Genomic DNA, 18683 nt, shown 5'->3' with positions numbered 1-18683 from the left:
CATTTCCTATTAACTCTAATTCACATACCTGAAGTATACCTGAGCAAACTGAAAAGCATTTTGAATGACGATGTGTTATTTTAAACATTTGTTTCAACTGTGCTCACACGGACTTTGTGCTTCTTTTCTACAAAGATATCTAGTAGAATTTTTATGTAAAATAATTTTTCGCCTGAATTATCAATTATATTTGAGCTGTGTTGGCATATGCCTTTCCAAATTCTCACTCTGAGGACAGGATGCCTATTCCTAATTTTGTTGCTGTCTTTGCCATTTTTAATTGAGTTTGAGGAGCTTTGATTCATGTCTTCAGTCAGAGACCTGAATTGTTGACATTTGATTATGCAATTAGCCATCATAGCAGATCATAGAAAAACAGGCTTTTCAAAAAAAAGAAATCACTATAATGGAGAAATAATACCTATACAGTTAGTACATTGTTTTTAACATTAGCTGAACTCAAGAATTTCTCAATGTTTGGATAATCCACTGTTAGGAAAAGAAAAAGAAGTAGACAAATATATTTACAGTGAATAATTTCCCTACTTCCTATCTTTAACGGGCAAAGAGGTCCAGTATGTTGTTTCAAAATGGTCATTCTAATGGTGTTTTTGTAACAAACACCATCTAACATTGCATACTTTTTTTTTTTTGCAAAAAATAGACTTCCTGAAAAAAATCTCTGCTCTTTCTCCTGGCTTTAAATCATGATGGTTTCTTACCAACTCCTGCTTGCATGCAGTTAGTTTCACAGTGATTCAGCTGCTTTGGAGGAGCTGAACTTGAGTGCAGAAATGGAAAGATTATAGTTCACCTAAAAGTTACTCAAAGCTCTCTATGCTCAGACTGTTAATGAGTTTTCACTTCATTAATTAAGAAGTAAAATCAGCCTGTTTCAGGTGTGCATGTATATTTGTAACTGTTTATTAGTATTACCCTTAAGTAAAGCCATCTGCAGGGCAGAACTAAAAATAAATTATTTAAATCTTCATTTAATATTTATGTGGCTTTAATTTCTGTCTTTTTTTGTACTAATAAACAAAAAGCAGTGATGTTACTAAAATAAATATAGTATGTTCTCCTGTGCATTTGCAAAACCCAGAGCTTCCTTATAAATTTCTCTTGTGTTTACCAGAGACAGCATTTATGCTTAAAGCACTATCACTAGTCCTGCCTGTTGGGAATAGAAAATCAAAGAAATTATCTCAATGCGAGTGAAACCAAACTCCAATTTATAACAGAGTTGGTTTAGAGCAGGTAAATCAGTGGTTCCATCCCATTATCCTTAAATGCTTCAAATGCACTAGTCAGTGAACAAACTGGAACAGTGAACAGACACCAGCGGCAAATGGTCCCTTGGGCACTGTGTGCAGCCCGTGTATCTGAGGTGCTAAGTGTGACCTCTTCTCTTTTGTAACTGCGGTCTAATGCAGTTATGCCCAAACTAAAGTTAAACCAGCTACCTCTTAATAATATTAGCAAAAGTAACAACCTTAATGCTTCTTGCAAATATTTTGCAGCTTGCTATTAATTCCTGAACAGCCTCTGAAAAAGCTAGAGTTAAGGTATTTCTACACAAGTGTTATTCATTCAAGTGATTGGAGGTTGGTTATATACTGGTTGCCAAACTCCTACGTTCTTTATCCTCACGATATCACTGTGTAATGGGGAGGTGTGATTAGCTCTGTGTTCTAATATGAAGAACTGAGGCGTAAAGAGAGAAGAGGTAGGCCTGTGGTTACATGGAAAAGGCACGGCTGAGGCAGCCCTTAGCTAGCATCTGGGTAACAATAAACCATCCTTTCTTGGGCTTTGCTACTTACAGGTACGATTTCTGAGAGTTGGGATATGTCTTTTCTATTAAAGAACGGCAGATGAAGGGAAGCATCCATCCATGCCCTGAATGAGCAATCCCCAGTAAGATGTTCCTTAGACAGTGTGCAATTGTTGGCTCCCAACTTTTACATTTCAGGCTACTAAGGGAAACAGAAGGCTATTCTCAGTGAAAAAACCTGGAAATGCCACCCTTCTGCATTGCAACAGACCTGTTGCTTACCATGGATTCACACCTTGCATCAGATGTGAGGACTTCTCTTTCTTCTCAGCTATTACTCATCTATAAGGATTTCTTAAAGACAGTTGCAAATCTGTAATGTAAGGCTGATTGGCAAGTGCAGAAGTAAAACCAAAGGCAGACATACAGCCAAAAAAGAAGAGGGATAGCTCTCCAAAGTGTTTCTAGGCTGGCCTCATTGACAGCCAGGCTGCAGCTGGACTGCATTTAATTACCTTTTACATGGAGCTTAAAGTTGCTTTTCACATGAGTTATAAGTCTCAGTATTTCTTTTCTTGTAGGACTAAAATTGTATCTATTTCTAGTATCCTGTCTCCTGAGAACAGTGAGTAGATTTTTAGAAAGGAAGTGTAACAGCATAATACAGAGAGATCATTCCAGACGTCATCAGTTGTGGGACTTCCCCAACTGGAAGCTGCATGTAGACCTTTGTATTTAATAGACACTGAGAGATGTGGAGTAGAAAATTCCAAGAATTATCCAAGTGCTTTTTCCAAATCATTTAAAGTTTTGTTCTCTGTAACAACCCTGTTCCAAGTAGCTTGCCACTATTCTTTCCAAGCATGCAAGAAAAGGATCTAAATGCCCGGAGAGGGAAGGGAATCACTTATTGCCAAAAAAAAAAAAAAAAAGGCCATAGATAACTGCCAAATTGGAGTACAAGATTATTAGTACTAACTAATAATTAAAACTAATCTTTTGACTTACTAGTAGAATTGTGTTTTAAGGTGGGACTGGAATTAAAATGAGGCAGCAATTATCTGTTTCAGCTCAGAAAATACATTTCAAAGATGGGATTGTGGTCACAGAAAACCTTGAAGACAACTGTCAAACTATTGGATAAATGACATATTGAAGTCGGTGGGTTTTGAAAAAAAAAAAAATTGACTAGGAAGAAGCAATAGAAAGAACAGTCAGTAAAGTCTGCATTTATTGTGTTTGTTATTATTATTGTTATTATAAATAAGCATAAATTGTAATCCCAGATTCAAACAGCCATAAATGAAGTTTACTTGTAGATCCATCATTTGAAAATACACTGCACAGTCCTGCTCCCATTTACCCTTCCTTAGTATACATTAGAAATAATTCCATTTCACCAGTGCAGTACCCGTGGGAGTATCCAGGCTGCGAAAACTTGTGTCTTTTCTACTTTCACCTAGGATAGCCTTCCAGGATTTTTAGTTTTGCATACTGGTTCTACTTCAGATCTAGATAGAAAACAATAATGCATTCATCTTTGACTAATTGGATCAAATTATGGTATAAACCCAGAAGGAATAATCTACTTAAAATTGACATTGATTTGGCAGAAATACATTCATTTTTTTGTGGTTGCTTTAGCATTGCAGATGAAGAGAAGGATGTGAAAATAAAGAGATCTGTTTTGCCATCTGTAGTTTAAGTTCTTCCTGCCAATGCCACATGTAGCTTAAAGATGTTTATTAACTGATAAAGCAATTTTGCAGAGACCTATTTACATTTGAAATATTATTCTGAAAAAATAAAAAGTATTAATTAATAATTTGGCATGTTTCAAAATACTAGAAAAATTATACTCCCTTTGTGTTTCAGAAGAAAACAACTACATGTTTTCTGGTTCCCTGTGTCAGCTTAGTAGAAAGTCTTGAACTTTCTAATGCAAAGAAAGGTAATTTGTTAGAATTTGTGTACTCTGTTACTGATGGAAATTATGCCCTTTCACTTTTAGTGTCCTAGATACTGCTTGAAGAAAGCCCATTCAGTGTTACATATCTCTCAAAACCTTCTTTCAAGGTTTGAGTCTGTACTTCTCAAAACAGCTTGCTGGAAATTTCCCAGTGAAACTGTTCTTGATACAGAGCTATTTTTGACTGATACTTTTTTCCTGAAAATGTCTGCTTTCTGTGGAAAATTCTGGTGGTTACTCAAAGGTTTCAGCTGAAATTTGTGTCAATCATGTGCAGTTTCGTAGGCCAAAACTTGAAAATTTATGTGAGGAAGATCTCAAACCAGCTGTAGTGGTGAGCACAGGGGAGAATTCCACATTTTTCATGAGGTGGGATGCTTCTTTGAAAGAAAATATGTCCCTGTGCTACTAGCATTATACATAGAAAGCCTGACATAAGCAGAACTACCTGTGATATTTTTGACCTAAAATACAGTTGTCCTCTTTGTTGCTGTTTATTTTTAATGTTAAGATAGATTGGCCATCAAAGCTTAGTAACATACACACTTCTGTAACTTTGCCACCTCCAAATAGAAACAGTTTGTGTCAGTCATTTGAAGTGGAGATAATGTCTGTTTGCAGTAATTGCATCTGGTATCCATCAGTATGTTTCATTAGTAGCATCATGGTTCTACCTGACGGGGAATGGCTGAGGTTATTGAGCTGCTTCTGGAAATCCTGACCCCATCAAGCAGCACTAAGAGGCGGCTGCCTTCTGTCAGTCATGGCACAAGTCGGTAGAGAGGCAAAACTTTACTTAGAAGACGGTAGGGCCTATAAACATTTCCTCTCAGGACCTTTAAGTCCTTCCCTGTATGCCAACATTCAGAAATGTCTCCTCTTACTACTTTTAATTCAAAGTGGGTGAATTGCCTGACCATTTTGAATGACATTATGTATGCACATAAGACAATATACCTGCTTAATAGAGTTACTGATTGATACTTCATTTTAGCTCTGCAGGTAAAACTTTGGATCTTGTGGTTTCCGTAAAGGTTTTTATGGATGATTTAAGCATCTTGATAAATCTCATGTATTGTTTTAACTAGATGGTCAAAATAACTGTGAGTGAATATATAGACTTCTTAAAAGTATAACAGTCCCTATGTAAAGGAAGTTTGGTATGTGATTTGTGAATAGACTAAGCATCTGTGAAACTCTTTTTAAGATACAACATAAAAAGACTTTATTAGAAGGTGAATCTTTACTTTACCGGAGGAAACATTTTGAAACATTCTCCAGTTATTCAGTTAAAGGTTTGTTTACAATAACATGTGGCATTATATCCCCCTTAGTAAAAGTATCTGTTCGCATTAATGAAGAAACACGTATCAGAAGCTGTGTTTAAAAGCTACGTCATCACCTTATTTCTTCTGTTGTATGAAATTCATGAAATCTCTTGCATATGTGCTAGGACCCAAAACAGGTTTACAGAAGTTCAACATTAGAAAGACTAACTTGTAACTAGTCTAAAAATGGGACAGATTTTGCTCCATTGCTTATTTTGAGTAATACCGTATTTTGCAACCATCAGTGTAGAACTTAGCCTGAGGGAAGCTGGACCCACGTTTCTTGTGTTGTGCTGGAAGCAGTTCCCTTCATAGTAGCTGTTCTATGTTGCCTTTTATTTTTGCCCCAAAATTGATTTTCCTTTCACATGCATTGTATAAAAAGAGCAACAGAGAAGCATGCTGTATAACAACGTAAAACAGCATGGTACCAGCTCGGACTGAGAGCTCCTCTCACTCTCGGAGTGACCGATACTAGTGCCTCTGAAGGAACACAAAAACCAGGTCAGCAGTCAGCATCCCTGGGTGTTCTCTCCCAGTCTCCAATGATTTATATCAAGGGTAGTTTCTGAGCTAGATGTGGTGTGTTTGTGGTATCTTTGTGGCAAATGTTTCAGAAGAAATAAAAAAAGGTTGAAAAATAATTAGATTTAATGATCTGTTGCTGGTATTTAAGATGCATTTTTCAATGATCTATGCTCAGGAGAATGCCCTAAAAGACTTTAATGAATTCTAGGTTGTCAGTTCTTGTCAGTGGGCTATGTTTACTTATAACTCTTTAATTTTTGCATTTCAGAGGAAGATGTAAAAAAAGCCCACAGAATGAGCTGCTATTGTAATTTTCCCCAGTGATGATCTCATTTTTAGAATTCCTGATACCTACAGCCATACAGAGTGTATGTCCCTTTTCTATTCTCCTCTTGTCCATACCCGCAGAATGGTGCACAATTTTCAAAGATCCTTTTTACTCCATCTAATTTGGGTGCTGACTCCATGTTGAAGAGGTCTTGGTAAAACACCAGTGATGTTGGAATATGCCAAAGCCTGTCCAACTGTACAAATTACCATGGTGTCCAGCTGATGTAGGACATGAACTGCATGATCATCTTGCCTGTGAAAATATTAAACCTGAAAATTATTGAGAAGTAGGGAGTTGAGCAAACTTTCAGAAAACTTTCTCTGCACTGTTAACTCCTTTTGTTTAGTGGCTGAGAAGCTTCTCAACATTAAAGGTCTTCCTCAAATTGTCCACAAACCTCTTACAATACCCTGTCATCAGAAGATTCCCATGCAGTCAGGAGTTTCTTGATCTCCAAGAAATTTCTCTAAAATCTTCCTTATTTCTGTTTTCAATTTTGAGAAATGTTCCTCTACAGTAGGACTTCCAGGGACTTCATTATCCGGCCAGACTCTAATCCACATGATGGGAGGGAGGGAGGAAGGAAGGGAGGGAGGGAGGGAAGGCGCTATTTCAGTATTTCAGACTTTTAATTCTAGCCCGATTGTTCAGTGAAATAGCAGATGGTGAGTCTATCTGTGTCCACTATAAAAACTAATACCATTGCGTGAGCTTCTTTCTTCCCTGGCGGGGAAAGAGGGAAAAAAAAAACCAGAATCAGGCAAGGAATTTGGCTTGTATGCCAGGAAGCATTTGCAAGCAAAAGCAATTATGCTCATATATAACTCTTTTCGGACTTTAATGTTTTGCAGAATCATTTTTCATCTATTGAGTAGTACTGTTGCAGCATCAGAGATTTAACTTTCACATACTTTCATTACGTAGTCTTGTGCAGCTCTCACCGATAACAGTCATTTGAAGTATCAGTGCAACTGATGAAATCAGATGGGCCATGAACAGTTCGGTTTGAAAGCTGTCACTGAGATGTATAGCGTATTTTTTGATTTTGCAGTTGCTTCACAGAAGTTTAAAAACAATGCAAGGTAATGTATGTTCATTCATTCAGTAATACAAATTGTTCTGAGAGATACTTTTTTGTTTGTATAATGTAGCTTTAGGGGTGAATTAGTTACTTTTATTAGTGAAAAATTAACATGCACAAAGAATTTTGTGGTGTACTGTGTGGATTTAGGACTAGGTTTTTGAGGATTGCTCAACATAGTGGAGCCACAGGGTTTTTCAAAAATCTGTCTTTAAGTGTCACAATGGGAGCTGCTGAGCTTTGAGCACTTTGAAAGCCAGGCCCTTTTGTGGTTGTTCAGAATTAAAAATTAGTGAGCTGTTTTAAAAATCTGGTTTCCACCTGGTGTATTTCCTTTATCATGGATAAAGTCTCTATGAAGGAAGACTATAATCAATTAAAACTATTTTTCCTTTTAATTAAATGTGACACTGCTGATGTGCTCCTCCATCACTCTCCCAATTATTTTGGGAACAGCAGGAGACTCTATTTTCTTGGAAGTATGGCCCTCAGTATTCATTTCTCTTGATCTTATGCCATTGCTTTTATGGTCCATTCCTAGACGTACACAAGGTAACAGTGGGCAAGACAAACTCTTATGTCATTTCAAGAAACATGACCTTAGAAGATAAAATAGTGTTAATCTTCCAGTTCACCCTGAGCAAAACAGCTTTGCTGTTTGGTATACATTTTGAGTCCACTTAATTTTGCTCTTATAATTAGGAGGGAATGACTTTCTGGTTTCTTAGAGAATGCTCAAAAAAGAAACCACACCACAAAATCATTCAGACTCCCTGTGGAACTGAGTTGCAAAATCATTAACTGTACAGACAGTAGAGGGGAGACTCCTCAGATTTTTGTTTTCAGGATGTTGTTTTCTGTGGTGCTTCCAGTTTACTCCATCTCTCTGCTGAAGAGCTCTGCCTCTCCAACATAACCAATGTTGCACAAATGTCTTCCTTCTGGTCAAGAGAAAACTAATGGAAGTCCTTTCTTATTCTATATTTTCCTTTATTTACTAACTCTGTCACTGATAGTCATTAGTTGAAGCAATGCCTGTCCATGAGCTAACACATTGTTTAAGCTTGATTATCTACAGAGTAAATGGCAAAGGCAGACACATAGCATTTTAACTTACTTTTCTGCACTCTGTTATATCCTGAGAGGAACAGCTCACCCACTTCCAGCTAGGCATTTTACTATTCAAAAACAAAACAAAAAATATCTTAGGGGAAGGATAACTAGAGTAAGAGAGTTCAGTGGCTGGGATGCCTCCCTTTGACGCAGCAGAACCAAATATAATTCTCTTTTTCACATTTCCTGGATAACCTTCAGCAACTTCTAAAATCGTTATGGCACATTAGCTCAAAAATGTAATGCAAGACATAGTTGCCAGCTGCTGTGGCTTCCACACCTTATCTCCTTTTACGTATGGAAAGAAGTAATTGGGATGCAGTAATTGTGTGAGAGAAATCAGAGTCACTTGTTGCCCTTTTAAAAGATAGTGAGTAGTTCATTTTGCTGTTGCAGCTCAGCTAGGCCCTGTAAGGTTAATGTGCTCAGAATGACTTTCAATCTTTCTTTGATCCTGAGTGACGAGGATAACGTAATGAGGACCATGTAAATATAGACTGCTTCTCTTTTGACAAGAACAAGGAAACATAAATAGACATTTAATTTATCTGTAAGTAGTTTCTTACTTGCTATCAAATAAGGCCCATTGAGGTTAAGACATTAACAGAAAATGACCATGTTAATGTTCTTATTTTGAAAACAAATAGGCAAAGCCTGTAGAGGAAAATATTTCTGAATTTCTGAGAGTATTAGAAACACTGCAGAGATAAAAATCGTGAAAATGACTTGACAGAGGACTGCTAACTACAACAGACTTAAATAACAAATGGGCATATCATAAAAAAAAAAATCAATATTCAGGAACACAGAAAATAGAGATGGAAAAGATATATTGGGTCATATTCTGCATCTCCTGCTAGAGTACAATTGTTCACTGCACTATATCTTTTATGTAGTGTAGCCTTAAATTGTTCAAAGCAAAGGAAATTCCTCTACTTCCTTTGGGAGTGTCTGAAGATCTCACTGTCAAGGGATGTTTCCAGATGTTTAACCTAAATTATGCTAATTTTCCAACCATTAGTGCTGAAGTTCCCTCCTTGGTGTTTATACCTCTCAGAAAGACTTGGCCATCGTAGTCCCTTCGATATTGTTTGCTCATTATACAAACAAAAGGCAGGGCTCTGGAAATCGATAGCAAATGACGGGGCAGGGTGGTGCTGTTACATCCTGGTTGCTAGAATAGCAACATTCACATATCTACACTTGCATCTTTCTCTGTTCCATGGTTAGTGGAGCACTTTTTCAATAAGCTGGAGGGCTATGTGTGACCATACTGCTTCCAAACCGTGTACCTAAGGTATCCCTGTCTGGTGTTGTGTAGGAAAGTGTACACTCACCAAAAACGGGATGTGCAGAACCAGAGCATAACAAGGTAAATAAAGGCATGGCTGTGGCTATCCAAGTTTTTCAGGACGCTCTGAGAGATGGGTGTCTCTGGGAAATTCTGTAGATCTTAATTTTGTGTAAGAATAAATGATACATTTTGATTAACACCTTCTTGTAAGAGAAACAATTAAGAAAGCAGACGTATGGAGAGGCCAAGCTTATGTAAGAAGGAATACATTACGCTACTCACTCCCTCACATTGGTACTCTCCAGACTTTCTGTGGGCCTTCAAACTAAATAATTAAAAAATTCCAGCTGTAATCACTTTCTAGGACATGCCCTTCTTATTCATTATCACACTATAACTCCGAAGCAGGCCAATTTCAATGTTTTGGCATCTGTTAGTTAGTTTAATTGCACCTCAAAATGGTATTTCATTGTATTCAGTTAGATAGATGTATCGTGTCCAAAGCGTACAAATGACAGGTAACAGCATACTCACAAAATGCAAAATGTTTTTCTTTCCTTGAAACCTTCCCTTGAAGATGCCCTTTTTTCCCGTAGACCCCTTCACTGTCTTTAAATACCAGTGACACCTTTAGCTCCACCCCATCACACAATCTTCCTGTATCTTAGAGTCTTGCTGCCAGATGAGGACACTGGACAGCGGGATTGGAACCTTCCCCCTCCCCGACTCAGGGAACCGATCTACAGGGCGACACATTTCTAAGCAAGAACCAACCTCAGAAACAGAAGTCCTTGCACCGTCTGAGCAAGTTCTTCTTTCAGCTCCTTCAGTAAAAGCCAAAACTCTTGAGCGAGAAGTGCCTTCAACAGCTAAGAGCCAGGAGTCTGTGGAAAGCATAATTAGTCACTCAACATCTGATCCGGCCATGACTGCCAAAGGTATACGACCTTTTCAAAGTCGCCTTCCAAAACCAGCTTCCTCAGGTAAAATGTCAATTACACTGAAAATCACATTATTTCTGCCCTGACATCTGTTTTGATTAGCAGAAGTCCTGTAATAATGACAATTGATAACAGAAATGTTAAATGCAGAGCAGAAGATATTCTTTTCATGAATGCATAAGGTTAACAAGTTTGTGACCTGAGCCATATGGAAATTTTGTTACACATAATGATTATCTGAGGAAGAAAAATGTGTTAAGTATTTAAATCCTTTTCTCAAGAAACAGTACTTGAAGAAAAAACATATGCCAGCCTTGGAATTTGACTTGAATAAGAAAGCAGATGTTCAGCAATATTCAGGATCAGACTTTGCAGCAAAGTACAAAGCATAGCCATGTTGTGACATAGAAAAGATATATTCAGAAAGACTTGCTTTTGAAACCAGCTTTAGACTAAAGATTCATTTGGTCTCAATGCATAAGCTCTGTCCCAGTGAATACATGGTCTTGACCTCAAACAAGACTCTCAATACTTTACTAAATTATACAACTACATTTCTATGTATGAACATAAAATACCTTACTTTCACTTACCAGCTACGTGTGTGTTTAAACTATAAAACAAAAGCTGACAAAGGAATAAAAGGGCTAACAATCCAGCAAAGTACCAACAAAAAACTTTGTATTATTAAATAGTTCCATTGAACTCTACGCAATTTTTTATAGATGCACACTGGCCATTTATATAAATTTTTGAAGGGTTTTGAGTTATTAATATATATGTCAATAACATTAGAAATCATTACATACAGCGTTTATAACAGGAAATTTTTCATAGTCGGCATGACAGTACAAAATGCAGTAAAAGTAATTGGTTTAATGGAGAAGAGTATTGTTTTATCGTGACTGAATGCAGTGTCATGTATTTTATTGGGGTTATGGTTGTTAGCACTTTGTCAGCGTAAGTATTTATTGCTCCTATAAATGTTGTGAGTGTTTAACTTGCATAAATCTGATTCCATGTAATTAGCATGTGAGGTTAAGTATCAAGTTTAAGCTTAGTTTAAGGCCATCAAATACGTGTTCTGCTAATGAGCTGATGTATATTGAGCCTAGGAGGAAAGAAGCCTCTTTTATATGTTCATAAGATGCATAACAGAAGAATTCTAATTAAACATCTTAGAACTTAGTTGATTTAGCAATATTCCCAGTGCAGTATTGTAATGGTATAATAGACTGCAACACACATTGTATGCTTCATTGCAGACTCCTCTGCTCATTTCAAATCAAAGCTAAATAAAAGATATTTTAATACTCAGTATTTTTTAAATAAAAGTATTGTTAATTAATGGTACAGCTAAGAAGGTTTCAGAAGAGAAATCTTAGTTATAGATTATATGCTACATGCTTGAATAGCCACATGTGTGACCTCAATTCAGCAGTGTGCTATAGAGTAGAGTCCATGATTAAACACTGTCATTATAACAAATTGAACAGAAACTGCAATCATTGAATTGCTTCATAAGAAGTCAGTAGCAGTAAGATTGTTCTGATCTTAATGCTAATATTCACTGCACCAACCTTGTAAGGTTTGTATCTTAATTAAATTGTCATGAAGAGATGTTAAAAAAAAGTGGTATACATCAGATGGTGGGGTCAACTCATTCTTTACTAGAATATTTTCATTCGATTCTTCTCTCCGTCACTTTCTCATCCAAATTACAATTATCACTTTATTTCATATGCACCATATATCTTCTTTGATATTCCGATTTTGCATAGTGCAAGTATAGCAAATAAAAAGGCTAGCTGATTGAGAATTTCTGCTAGAAAGGTACTTCTAATTATATTTATGTTAACAGACTGTTCTCTGAGAACATAAAATAGCAAAGCAGATCCTACAATACCTAGAAGTAGTTATTGAATGTTGTTTCTTATGTGAAAGAGTATATATTTTAAAACTATTAAAAGGATTTAAATCCATTACTTCCTCTTCTCTTGTTAACTGGAAAAGGCTTTGGATCAAATTCTGCCACTGTAGTTGTTAGAATTATTCCAGTAAGTTAGTAAGTTGCTCCTTTGAGTAATAAGATATTATTTGACATAATGAAAGTATCATGACTTGCCCCCAGTTTTTACTGCATTATAATTGAAACACTGTCATGAAGATGCTGATGAGACCTACAATTTAAATAATGTCTCTCTTAATTCAGGAATAATTAACCTTGCAAAGCAAAGTGAACAAGTACCAAGTTCTGTGACCTCTGCCTCATTAGAGCGTACTGAAGAAACTGTGCAAAACAGAAAAGTTCTTCCAGAGTGGACCACCAAGAAAACTACTAAAACAAAGGTATAAGTTAAGAAGTGTCATCTGTTAAATGAGATATGTCTTGCAGTGTAAAGAATCAGAAATGGTGAATGTTTTTAATATAGTGGGAAGAGTAACTAGCAATCTAACAGCTACATTTACTTTCTTGCCCTTCTTTTGCAATCTCATTATTTATTAATAATAATGCAGCACCCAAAGGTACTTTGTCCTCATGGTTTACAAATGTGTTTTAATTAAAAGCCTCACAATCATTTTATAGACAAGGAAACAGAGACCTTTTACCCTGTTTTTCTCTTAAAAAAACTTGATCTTGTTTGTTTGCTTTCCATGAAATTCAGATCTTTTTTTCCCCAGGCCTAGATTTCCTTGTCTGTATGGCTGTGTAGCATGAGCGTTTGAGCAGATGTGCTATGAAAGTATTGTGAAAGGGAAAATACTCTTCTTACATGTTTCTGTGTGGTTTTGGTTAATCCCTGCAATGATCTGTCTGTCCTTCAATCTTTTCATAACAACTGCAGAAAGAACAAACAGGCAAATGCATATACCTGTGTAAAAGCTATTGCTGATGGTTGTCAAGTTATTCATATTTAGGAATGCCAAGCTGTCAAGCCCCGTGAGAAGTCAGGGTCAGCAGGTTAGCAAAGAGAGAAAAAAACTTTATCAAGAAAGTGGGCATTAAGCAAGGAAATTGGCAGATACTGCTAGCTAATAAGCCTTACATTACAAGAGGCTGAAAACATTTTGTTGCATAACTTTTTTGCATGTCTGCTTTATTCACTTATTTACCGACTGGGCTATCTCGCATTTTTATATGGCCCATGCTCTGGATATTTAGAACAAAAACAGAGAGATAAAATTACTTGTCTTCTATGTCATTGACAAACTGGTGGTGAATCCTCTATAGTGCAGCACTGTTGGCTTCCAAGTAACAGCTGCATCGGTGTGGTCTTCACCTTGAGCCAGTCGTGACTGACCATCTCCAGTCCCAAAACTATCTTAACACGATATGTGTGTTACTCCTAATTAGTCTGCGTAAGAGTCAGAAGGTCAGTGTGGGTGTAGCTGGCATGTAAATGTGTCTAAATGGCTTTGGGACTACAGCTGACTTGGTCTCCCAATTTTATGGATAACATTGGGCATACATGCAGGTATCTTCAGGTCTGCTCCCCTTTCCACAAGTATGTGCTTCCTGTCAAATGGATGTCCTTCTGCATCAGTTAAAAACTGCAACGTGGATGGGAAGATGGGGAAATTAGTATCACTCTTTGAAAAACAGAATTAAAAACTCTTTTGAGCCACTGATAGGCAGTTGGGGTTAGGATAGTAGGTGGTATTTGTACCTGTAGATGCCATTAACTGAGCGGTATCAGACTTAGCTTCTCCATACCCATTTGGGGGGGTTTATTTACTGAGCTGCTTCTCGTAAAAGGTTTAAGCCTTCAGGCCTTCCATGATTAGAAGCTGTCCAGAGCTCCCAGAAGAAAATCCTTAGCGTAGCTTCCTGAAGAGAAATGGGATGGGAATCAGGTGGGAATTAAGGGCTCTCCAGTACTGTAAGGTAAATGCTGGGTCAAGGGACAGGAATTTAGGAAGAATTTAGGATTTACTACTATAGAAAGCATGAGTGTTATCTACTGGCCATCCTAATTGCCTCTAGAATTGCTTGCCACAAACCATTTGTTGTGTGATAATTTTGTATGTTACAAATACACTTTATTAAACATACTTGAGAAGTTTTAAAATTGAACTTGGTGGATGAAATTATCTGAAAATGTTGGTAGATTTGAAACCTATGTTACAGTGAAAAAATGGTAAAATCTGGACTGTGTCTGCCAGACTAACTCAGGAGACTTACCAGGACAAGAACGTGTTGTTTCCCCCATGTTGGACTGGTGATTACTCACTTGAAGGAGAAGTGGTTAGTTAAACTGGTAATGCAGACTTTTTTCCAGTTGGACTATTCATTTATACTGCATGATGAATATAAAATGTTCCACTCCTAATACCATCTTCGGCATTATTTTGATATATATGCATCATCTGAATGATTGAAATACCCTTATTTGTACAGGACAGAGCTCTGAGAGTATGTACTTATTCTGCAAGCAGCAGTGACACTGAACTGGAGCCAGAGTATGAAACAAATTATTTTAGAACTGCAGAGGAGACTTTTGTAGAGTTAACAAAGAACAACAAACAAGGTAATTGAAAATTTGTACATAAAATTGTGTATCTCTCATCCCCACTCTGACTCAGCAGCAGATAGTGTCCTTCATTGAACTTTCTGTCTAGTTTTCACTTTCTAACCCCAGTTCTTACTTCAGTCTAATTTTCCATTAGCTTTTTATTACTTTTTGCTTTTTATTCTATGTGTGTATCTTTTTTCCCTCTCTTCCACAGTTTTTGCTGGCAGGGCCTTAACTTGTAGGTTTTTATGTGTAAATCCCTGCAGTGTAAGTAAAAAGAAGTCTTCTGTTACATTGTTACAAAATTTAAAAGGTGACTGTAAAGATAGCTTCCCATTTTTTCTTTTTAATTATATTAGCCAGTTGAAATAACCCAATGATCAAAGCCATAGTTTTCCAACCTCTATATCAAAGTGATGTTGGTTGTGGTGCCATAGTGAAGTCTCTCTTGTTGTCCATCGTGTATACACTTGCCATTTTCAAGTATCAAACCTTTTTGCGAGAATTGATGGCAATTTGGAATTTACTGAATTCCAGTAGATGAAAACACATTAAGTGAAGTTCTTGAGATAATAGTTTTCTGTGTGTTTAATAACCCAAGAAATTGCTGTCCTGTCTTGACCACCAGCTTCCTGTGCTGCAAGCCCCCTTTCAGTGCAGATGTGTGCCCTCTGGGAGGGGGAGGAGAGCGTGGCTCACATCCTTGCCTACGCAGCCGATGGCTTCCCTGCAGGAGATAAATTCTGGCAAGTGCAAGGGCCAGTGCGAGGTCTCCGCACCACTGAAGCCCTGAGAGCTTAAGCGGTACTTCAGTGATTCATAGGATTTGTGCTGACCCTCTGCACAACTGCACAACAGTGAGCTTGACCTAGCAGAGATTAGCACCTACAGTAGATACTGCAGTGATGAATGCATTAAAAATGCTGGGGATGGCTAGATACTGTCGACAGACATACTGTGCTCTTTAGTGTCTGCTGGGAGTTGGACTTAAACATTTGGCATTTTCAGAGCTAATCTATTTTTTGTGATTCCACCAGAGAGCGAGTGGAGTAGGAAGCTAGGACCATTTATTTACATTACTCCTGTAACTTTGTATTTTTAATATGTATGAAATATTGCGAGTCATTTAACTCAGCCCATAAACACTTCTTTTTACAGATTTTGTTTTTTACAAACCATGTTCTAATGCAAAAAAGATGTGTTTTGTTGAAGAGGTAGATAAGCATTTTCTTCTGTATTGATCACAATTTGCAAAAAAAAAGGATTTTATCGTGTGCAAGCAGTTGCATTAAATGGCAGCAGGTTCCAAGTTTAGTGATACCTAAGCATGACTTGAAGTCACCATTTTGCATAGCAAATCATTAATTTTCTGTATATGCCTAACTTTTGGGCTACTAACAGAACTAAAATTCATAATTGTGATTGAGACAAATAAAAAAGAAAATTAAAAAGCATTATTGCGAAAGTATTTCTGCTGTGGTCATTCCTTATGGTCAGGATTTCTGTTCTGTGCTCTATAAATGCAGTTCTCGCATTGTATTAATAACAGTACTTTATTCCATTCTGCGTTCAAAGATTGTAGCTTCTTTATGCACACAAGTGATACAACCTCAAAACATCCACAAGAGGCTGAGGCAGGGGCTGCAGCAAACCAATTCATAAAGTTTATTTTTATATGTATAGATAATTATATTTATTAGATGAGTCCCCAAAACATTAATGAACTCCCGCTGGTTGCACAATTACAATGTTGGAGTGATTTTCGTTTTCCATTTATGAGCAGAGAACAGAAAGACTGAGACTGAGTGCCCAATGCAAAGGCTATTAAAAGTCAATGATAAGACCCTCATTGATTTAGTGGGCTTTTGACGAGACTCCCAGTACATTGCCTAATGTTACAGAGAAGGTCAGTAGAATAGCAGGGAATAAGCCAAATATTCCAGGTTCTTCCATTTCAACCATGAAAATGTTTTGATTCCAATTTCATGAAGTTTTTATCCTGATGCGATTCTGTTGGAAGCACTGGAGGCAGAGGCTCTTCTAATGCTATAGGTTATAAGGTAGAGTTGAAGTTTGTGTAACAAGATGTGTGAGGAAAGAAGCTAATGATCATATAAGCCTCCATCTCCTGTGCATTTTCATGAAGCTGCAGAAAATTTCTTTGGTTTTATTTTGATATTCTGAGTGAGTTTTCAGCCTTGGACTTTGGAAACTGAGGTTTTATTCCTAATGTTCTTGTGTTACAGTAGGATCCTGAACAAATGGGTAGGACCTGTTTCTTACTTAATAGTGTGTTTTTTATACTGTTGTACTCATCAGCTAAAAATGTAGTGAAAAGGAAAGAATTATCGAATATAGTCAAACTGAAAGACTTGCTAAAGGAACTTAGCACATCTGCCATGTAAGGCTATTAAGAGAGAAGAACAAAAACTTAGAGGAAATAAATAAGTAGGACAATCCCCCCCAAATTATCCGTCTCATCTATAATTAAAAAAGAAAGGAAATTAATTTCTGGAGAAAAGGAGGCTAAGGGGAGACCTTACCACTCTCTACAACTGCCTGAAGGGGGGTTGTAGTGAGGTGGGTGCTGGTCTCTTCTGTCAGGTGTCTGGTGATGGGATAAGAGGAAATGGCCTCAAGTTGAGGCAAGGGAGATTTAGGTTAGATATTAGGAAAAATTTCTTTACTGAGAGGGTTGTCAGACATTGGAATAGGCTGCCCAGGGAAGTGGTTGAGTCACCATCCCTGGAGGTATTCAAAAAGCAAGTAGACAAGGTACTCCAGAACATGGTTTAGTGGGCATGGATGATGGTTGGACTCGATGATCTTCAAGGTCTTTTCCAACCTAAATGATTCTATGATTCTATGATTCTAATTCTGGCTGTCTCATACCATCTCCTTCACCTTGAATATTAAGTATGAACAGTCCCCTGTATATGCATTGATTGGGGAGTTAGGAGCTAGTATGTTAATGCTTTTACTACATTGAATTCCAGATACCTTAAAACATTCGAAATATATTTTAAAATTGTAAGATTACATTACAATGCATGTAGACTTCTTTTCATCAATTAAATATGCCATAACGATATTATTTTTAACATGTCTTACAGCTGAGCAGGAAAAACAAAATCAGAGAAAGTCATTTCTGGGGAACCCGATGTCAATCTTGGATTTATACCAACACAGTCTCTATGGCCATTTTGGAGAGGATGGACCTGAACAATTAACACATTACAGTTTAATTGAGCAGCTGAGTGGAGCTTCCAGCAAAGACAGCATGGGCAAGGAGAGCCCAAGTGTGAGTTACTGTGATTTTTATATTACTTCTCATTTTCTTCATGATTATTTTTATTTGCCTCGTTTTTTCTTCAGTGTGTTGATTGATTACAAAAACCAGGCAGACTTGAAGAAAACAGCATGACCTGCAGAAGTGTAAAGATCTAAATATTTTTAGAACAGAATGTTACATTCTGATGCTCACCTGTCATAGAATTAGACTTCCAAAATTGACAAGCAGAGTCAGGCTAGCACTAGCACCCTACCATTAGAGAGGAGCTGAAATTTAAGGCTAGCAAGAAAACACAGAATTTATCTTTTAAGTCTGCTCCTTCACATATAGTTAGATAATAAGTATAGCACAACATGTAGTAAGTGACTTAAACCTCTGAAGCAGTATTCCTGAAAATTCAAATGGAACTATGCTATGGAAGTCAGCTATCTTCTGGTCTCTTTTGAAATAACTCTTAGTGTTAGCTCTGGAACTCCTGATCTGAGGGTTTTAAACATTATTTTGATGAAGATGAGCCC

At 37.1% G+C, this 18683-nt stretch overlaps 1 protein-coding gene across 1 annotated transcript in view; it reads left to right on the top strand.

The window, feature by feature from the left end:
* NCKAP5 (NCK-associated protein 5) overlaps positions 1-18683 on the top strand; it is a 370960-nt gene that overhangs the window by 327276 nt on the left and 25001 nt on the right. Inside the window, exons 15-18 of the mRNA XM_010575132.1 lie at positions 10087-10401; positions 12572-12708; positions 14759-14888; positions 17987-18174. Coding sequence (XP_010573434.1) covers positions 10087-10401; positions 12572-12708; positions 14759-14888; positions 17987-18174 — 770 coding nt within the window. The remainder of the gene's footprint in view (positions 1-10086; positions 10402-12571; positions 12709-14758; positions 14889-17986; positions 18175-18683) is intronic.

Source organism: Haliaeetus leucocephalus, unplaced genomic scaffold (assembly GCF_000737465.1).
Source record: "Haliaeetus leucocephalus isolate CR32 unplaced genomic scaffold, Haliaeetus_leucocephalus-4.0 Scaffold451, whole genome shotgun sequence".
NCBI lineage: Eukaryota > Metazoa > Chordata > Aves > Accipitriformes > Accipitridae > Haliaeetus > Haliaeetus leucocephalus.
Note: the sequence above shows the minus strand (reverse complement) of the source record. Positions and strands in the feature narration are given on the sequence as shown.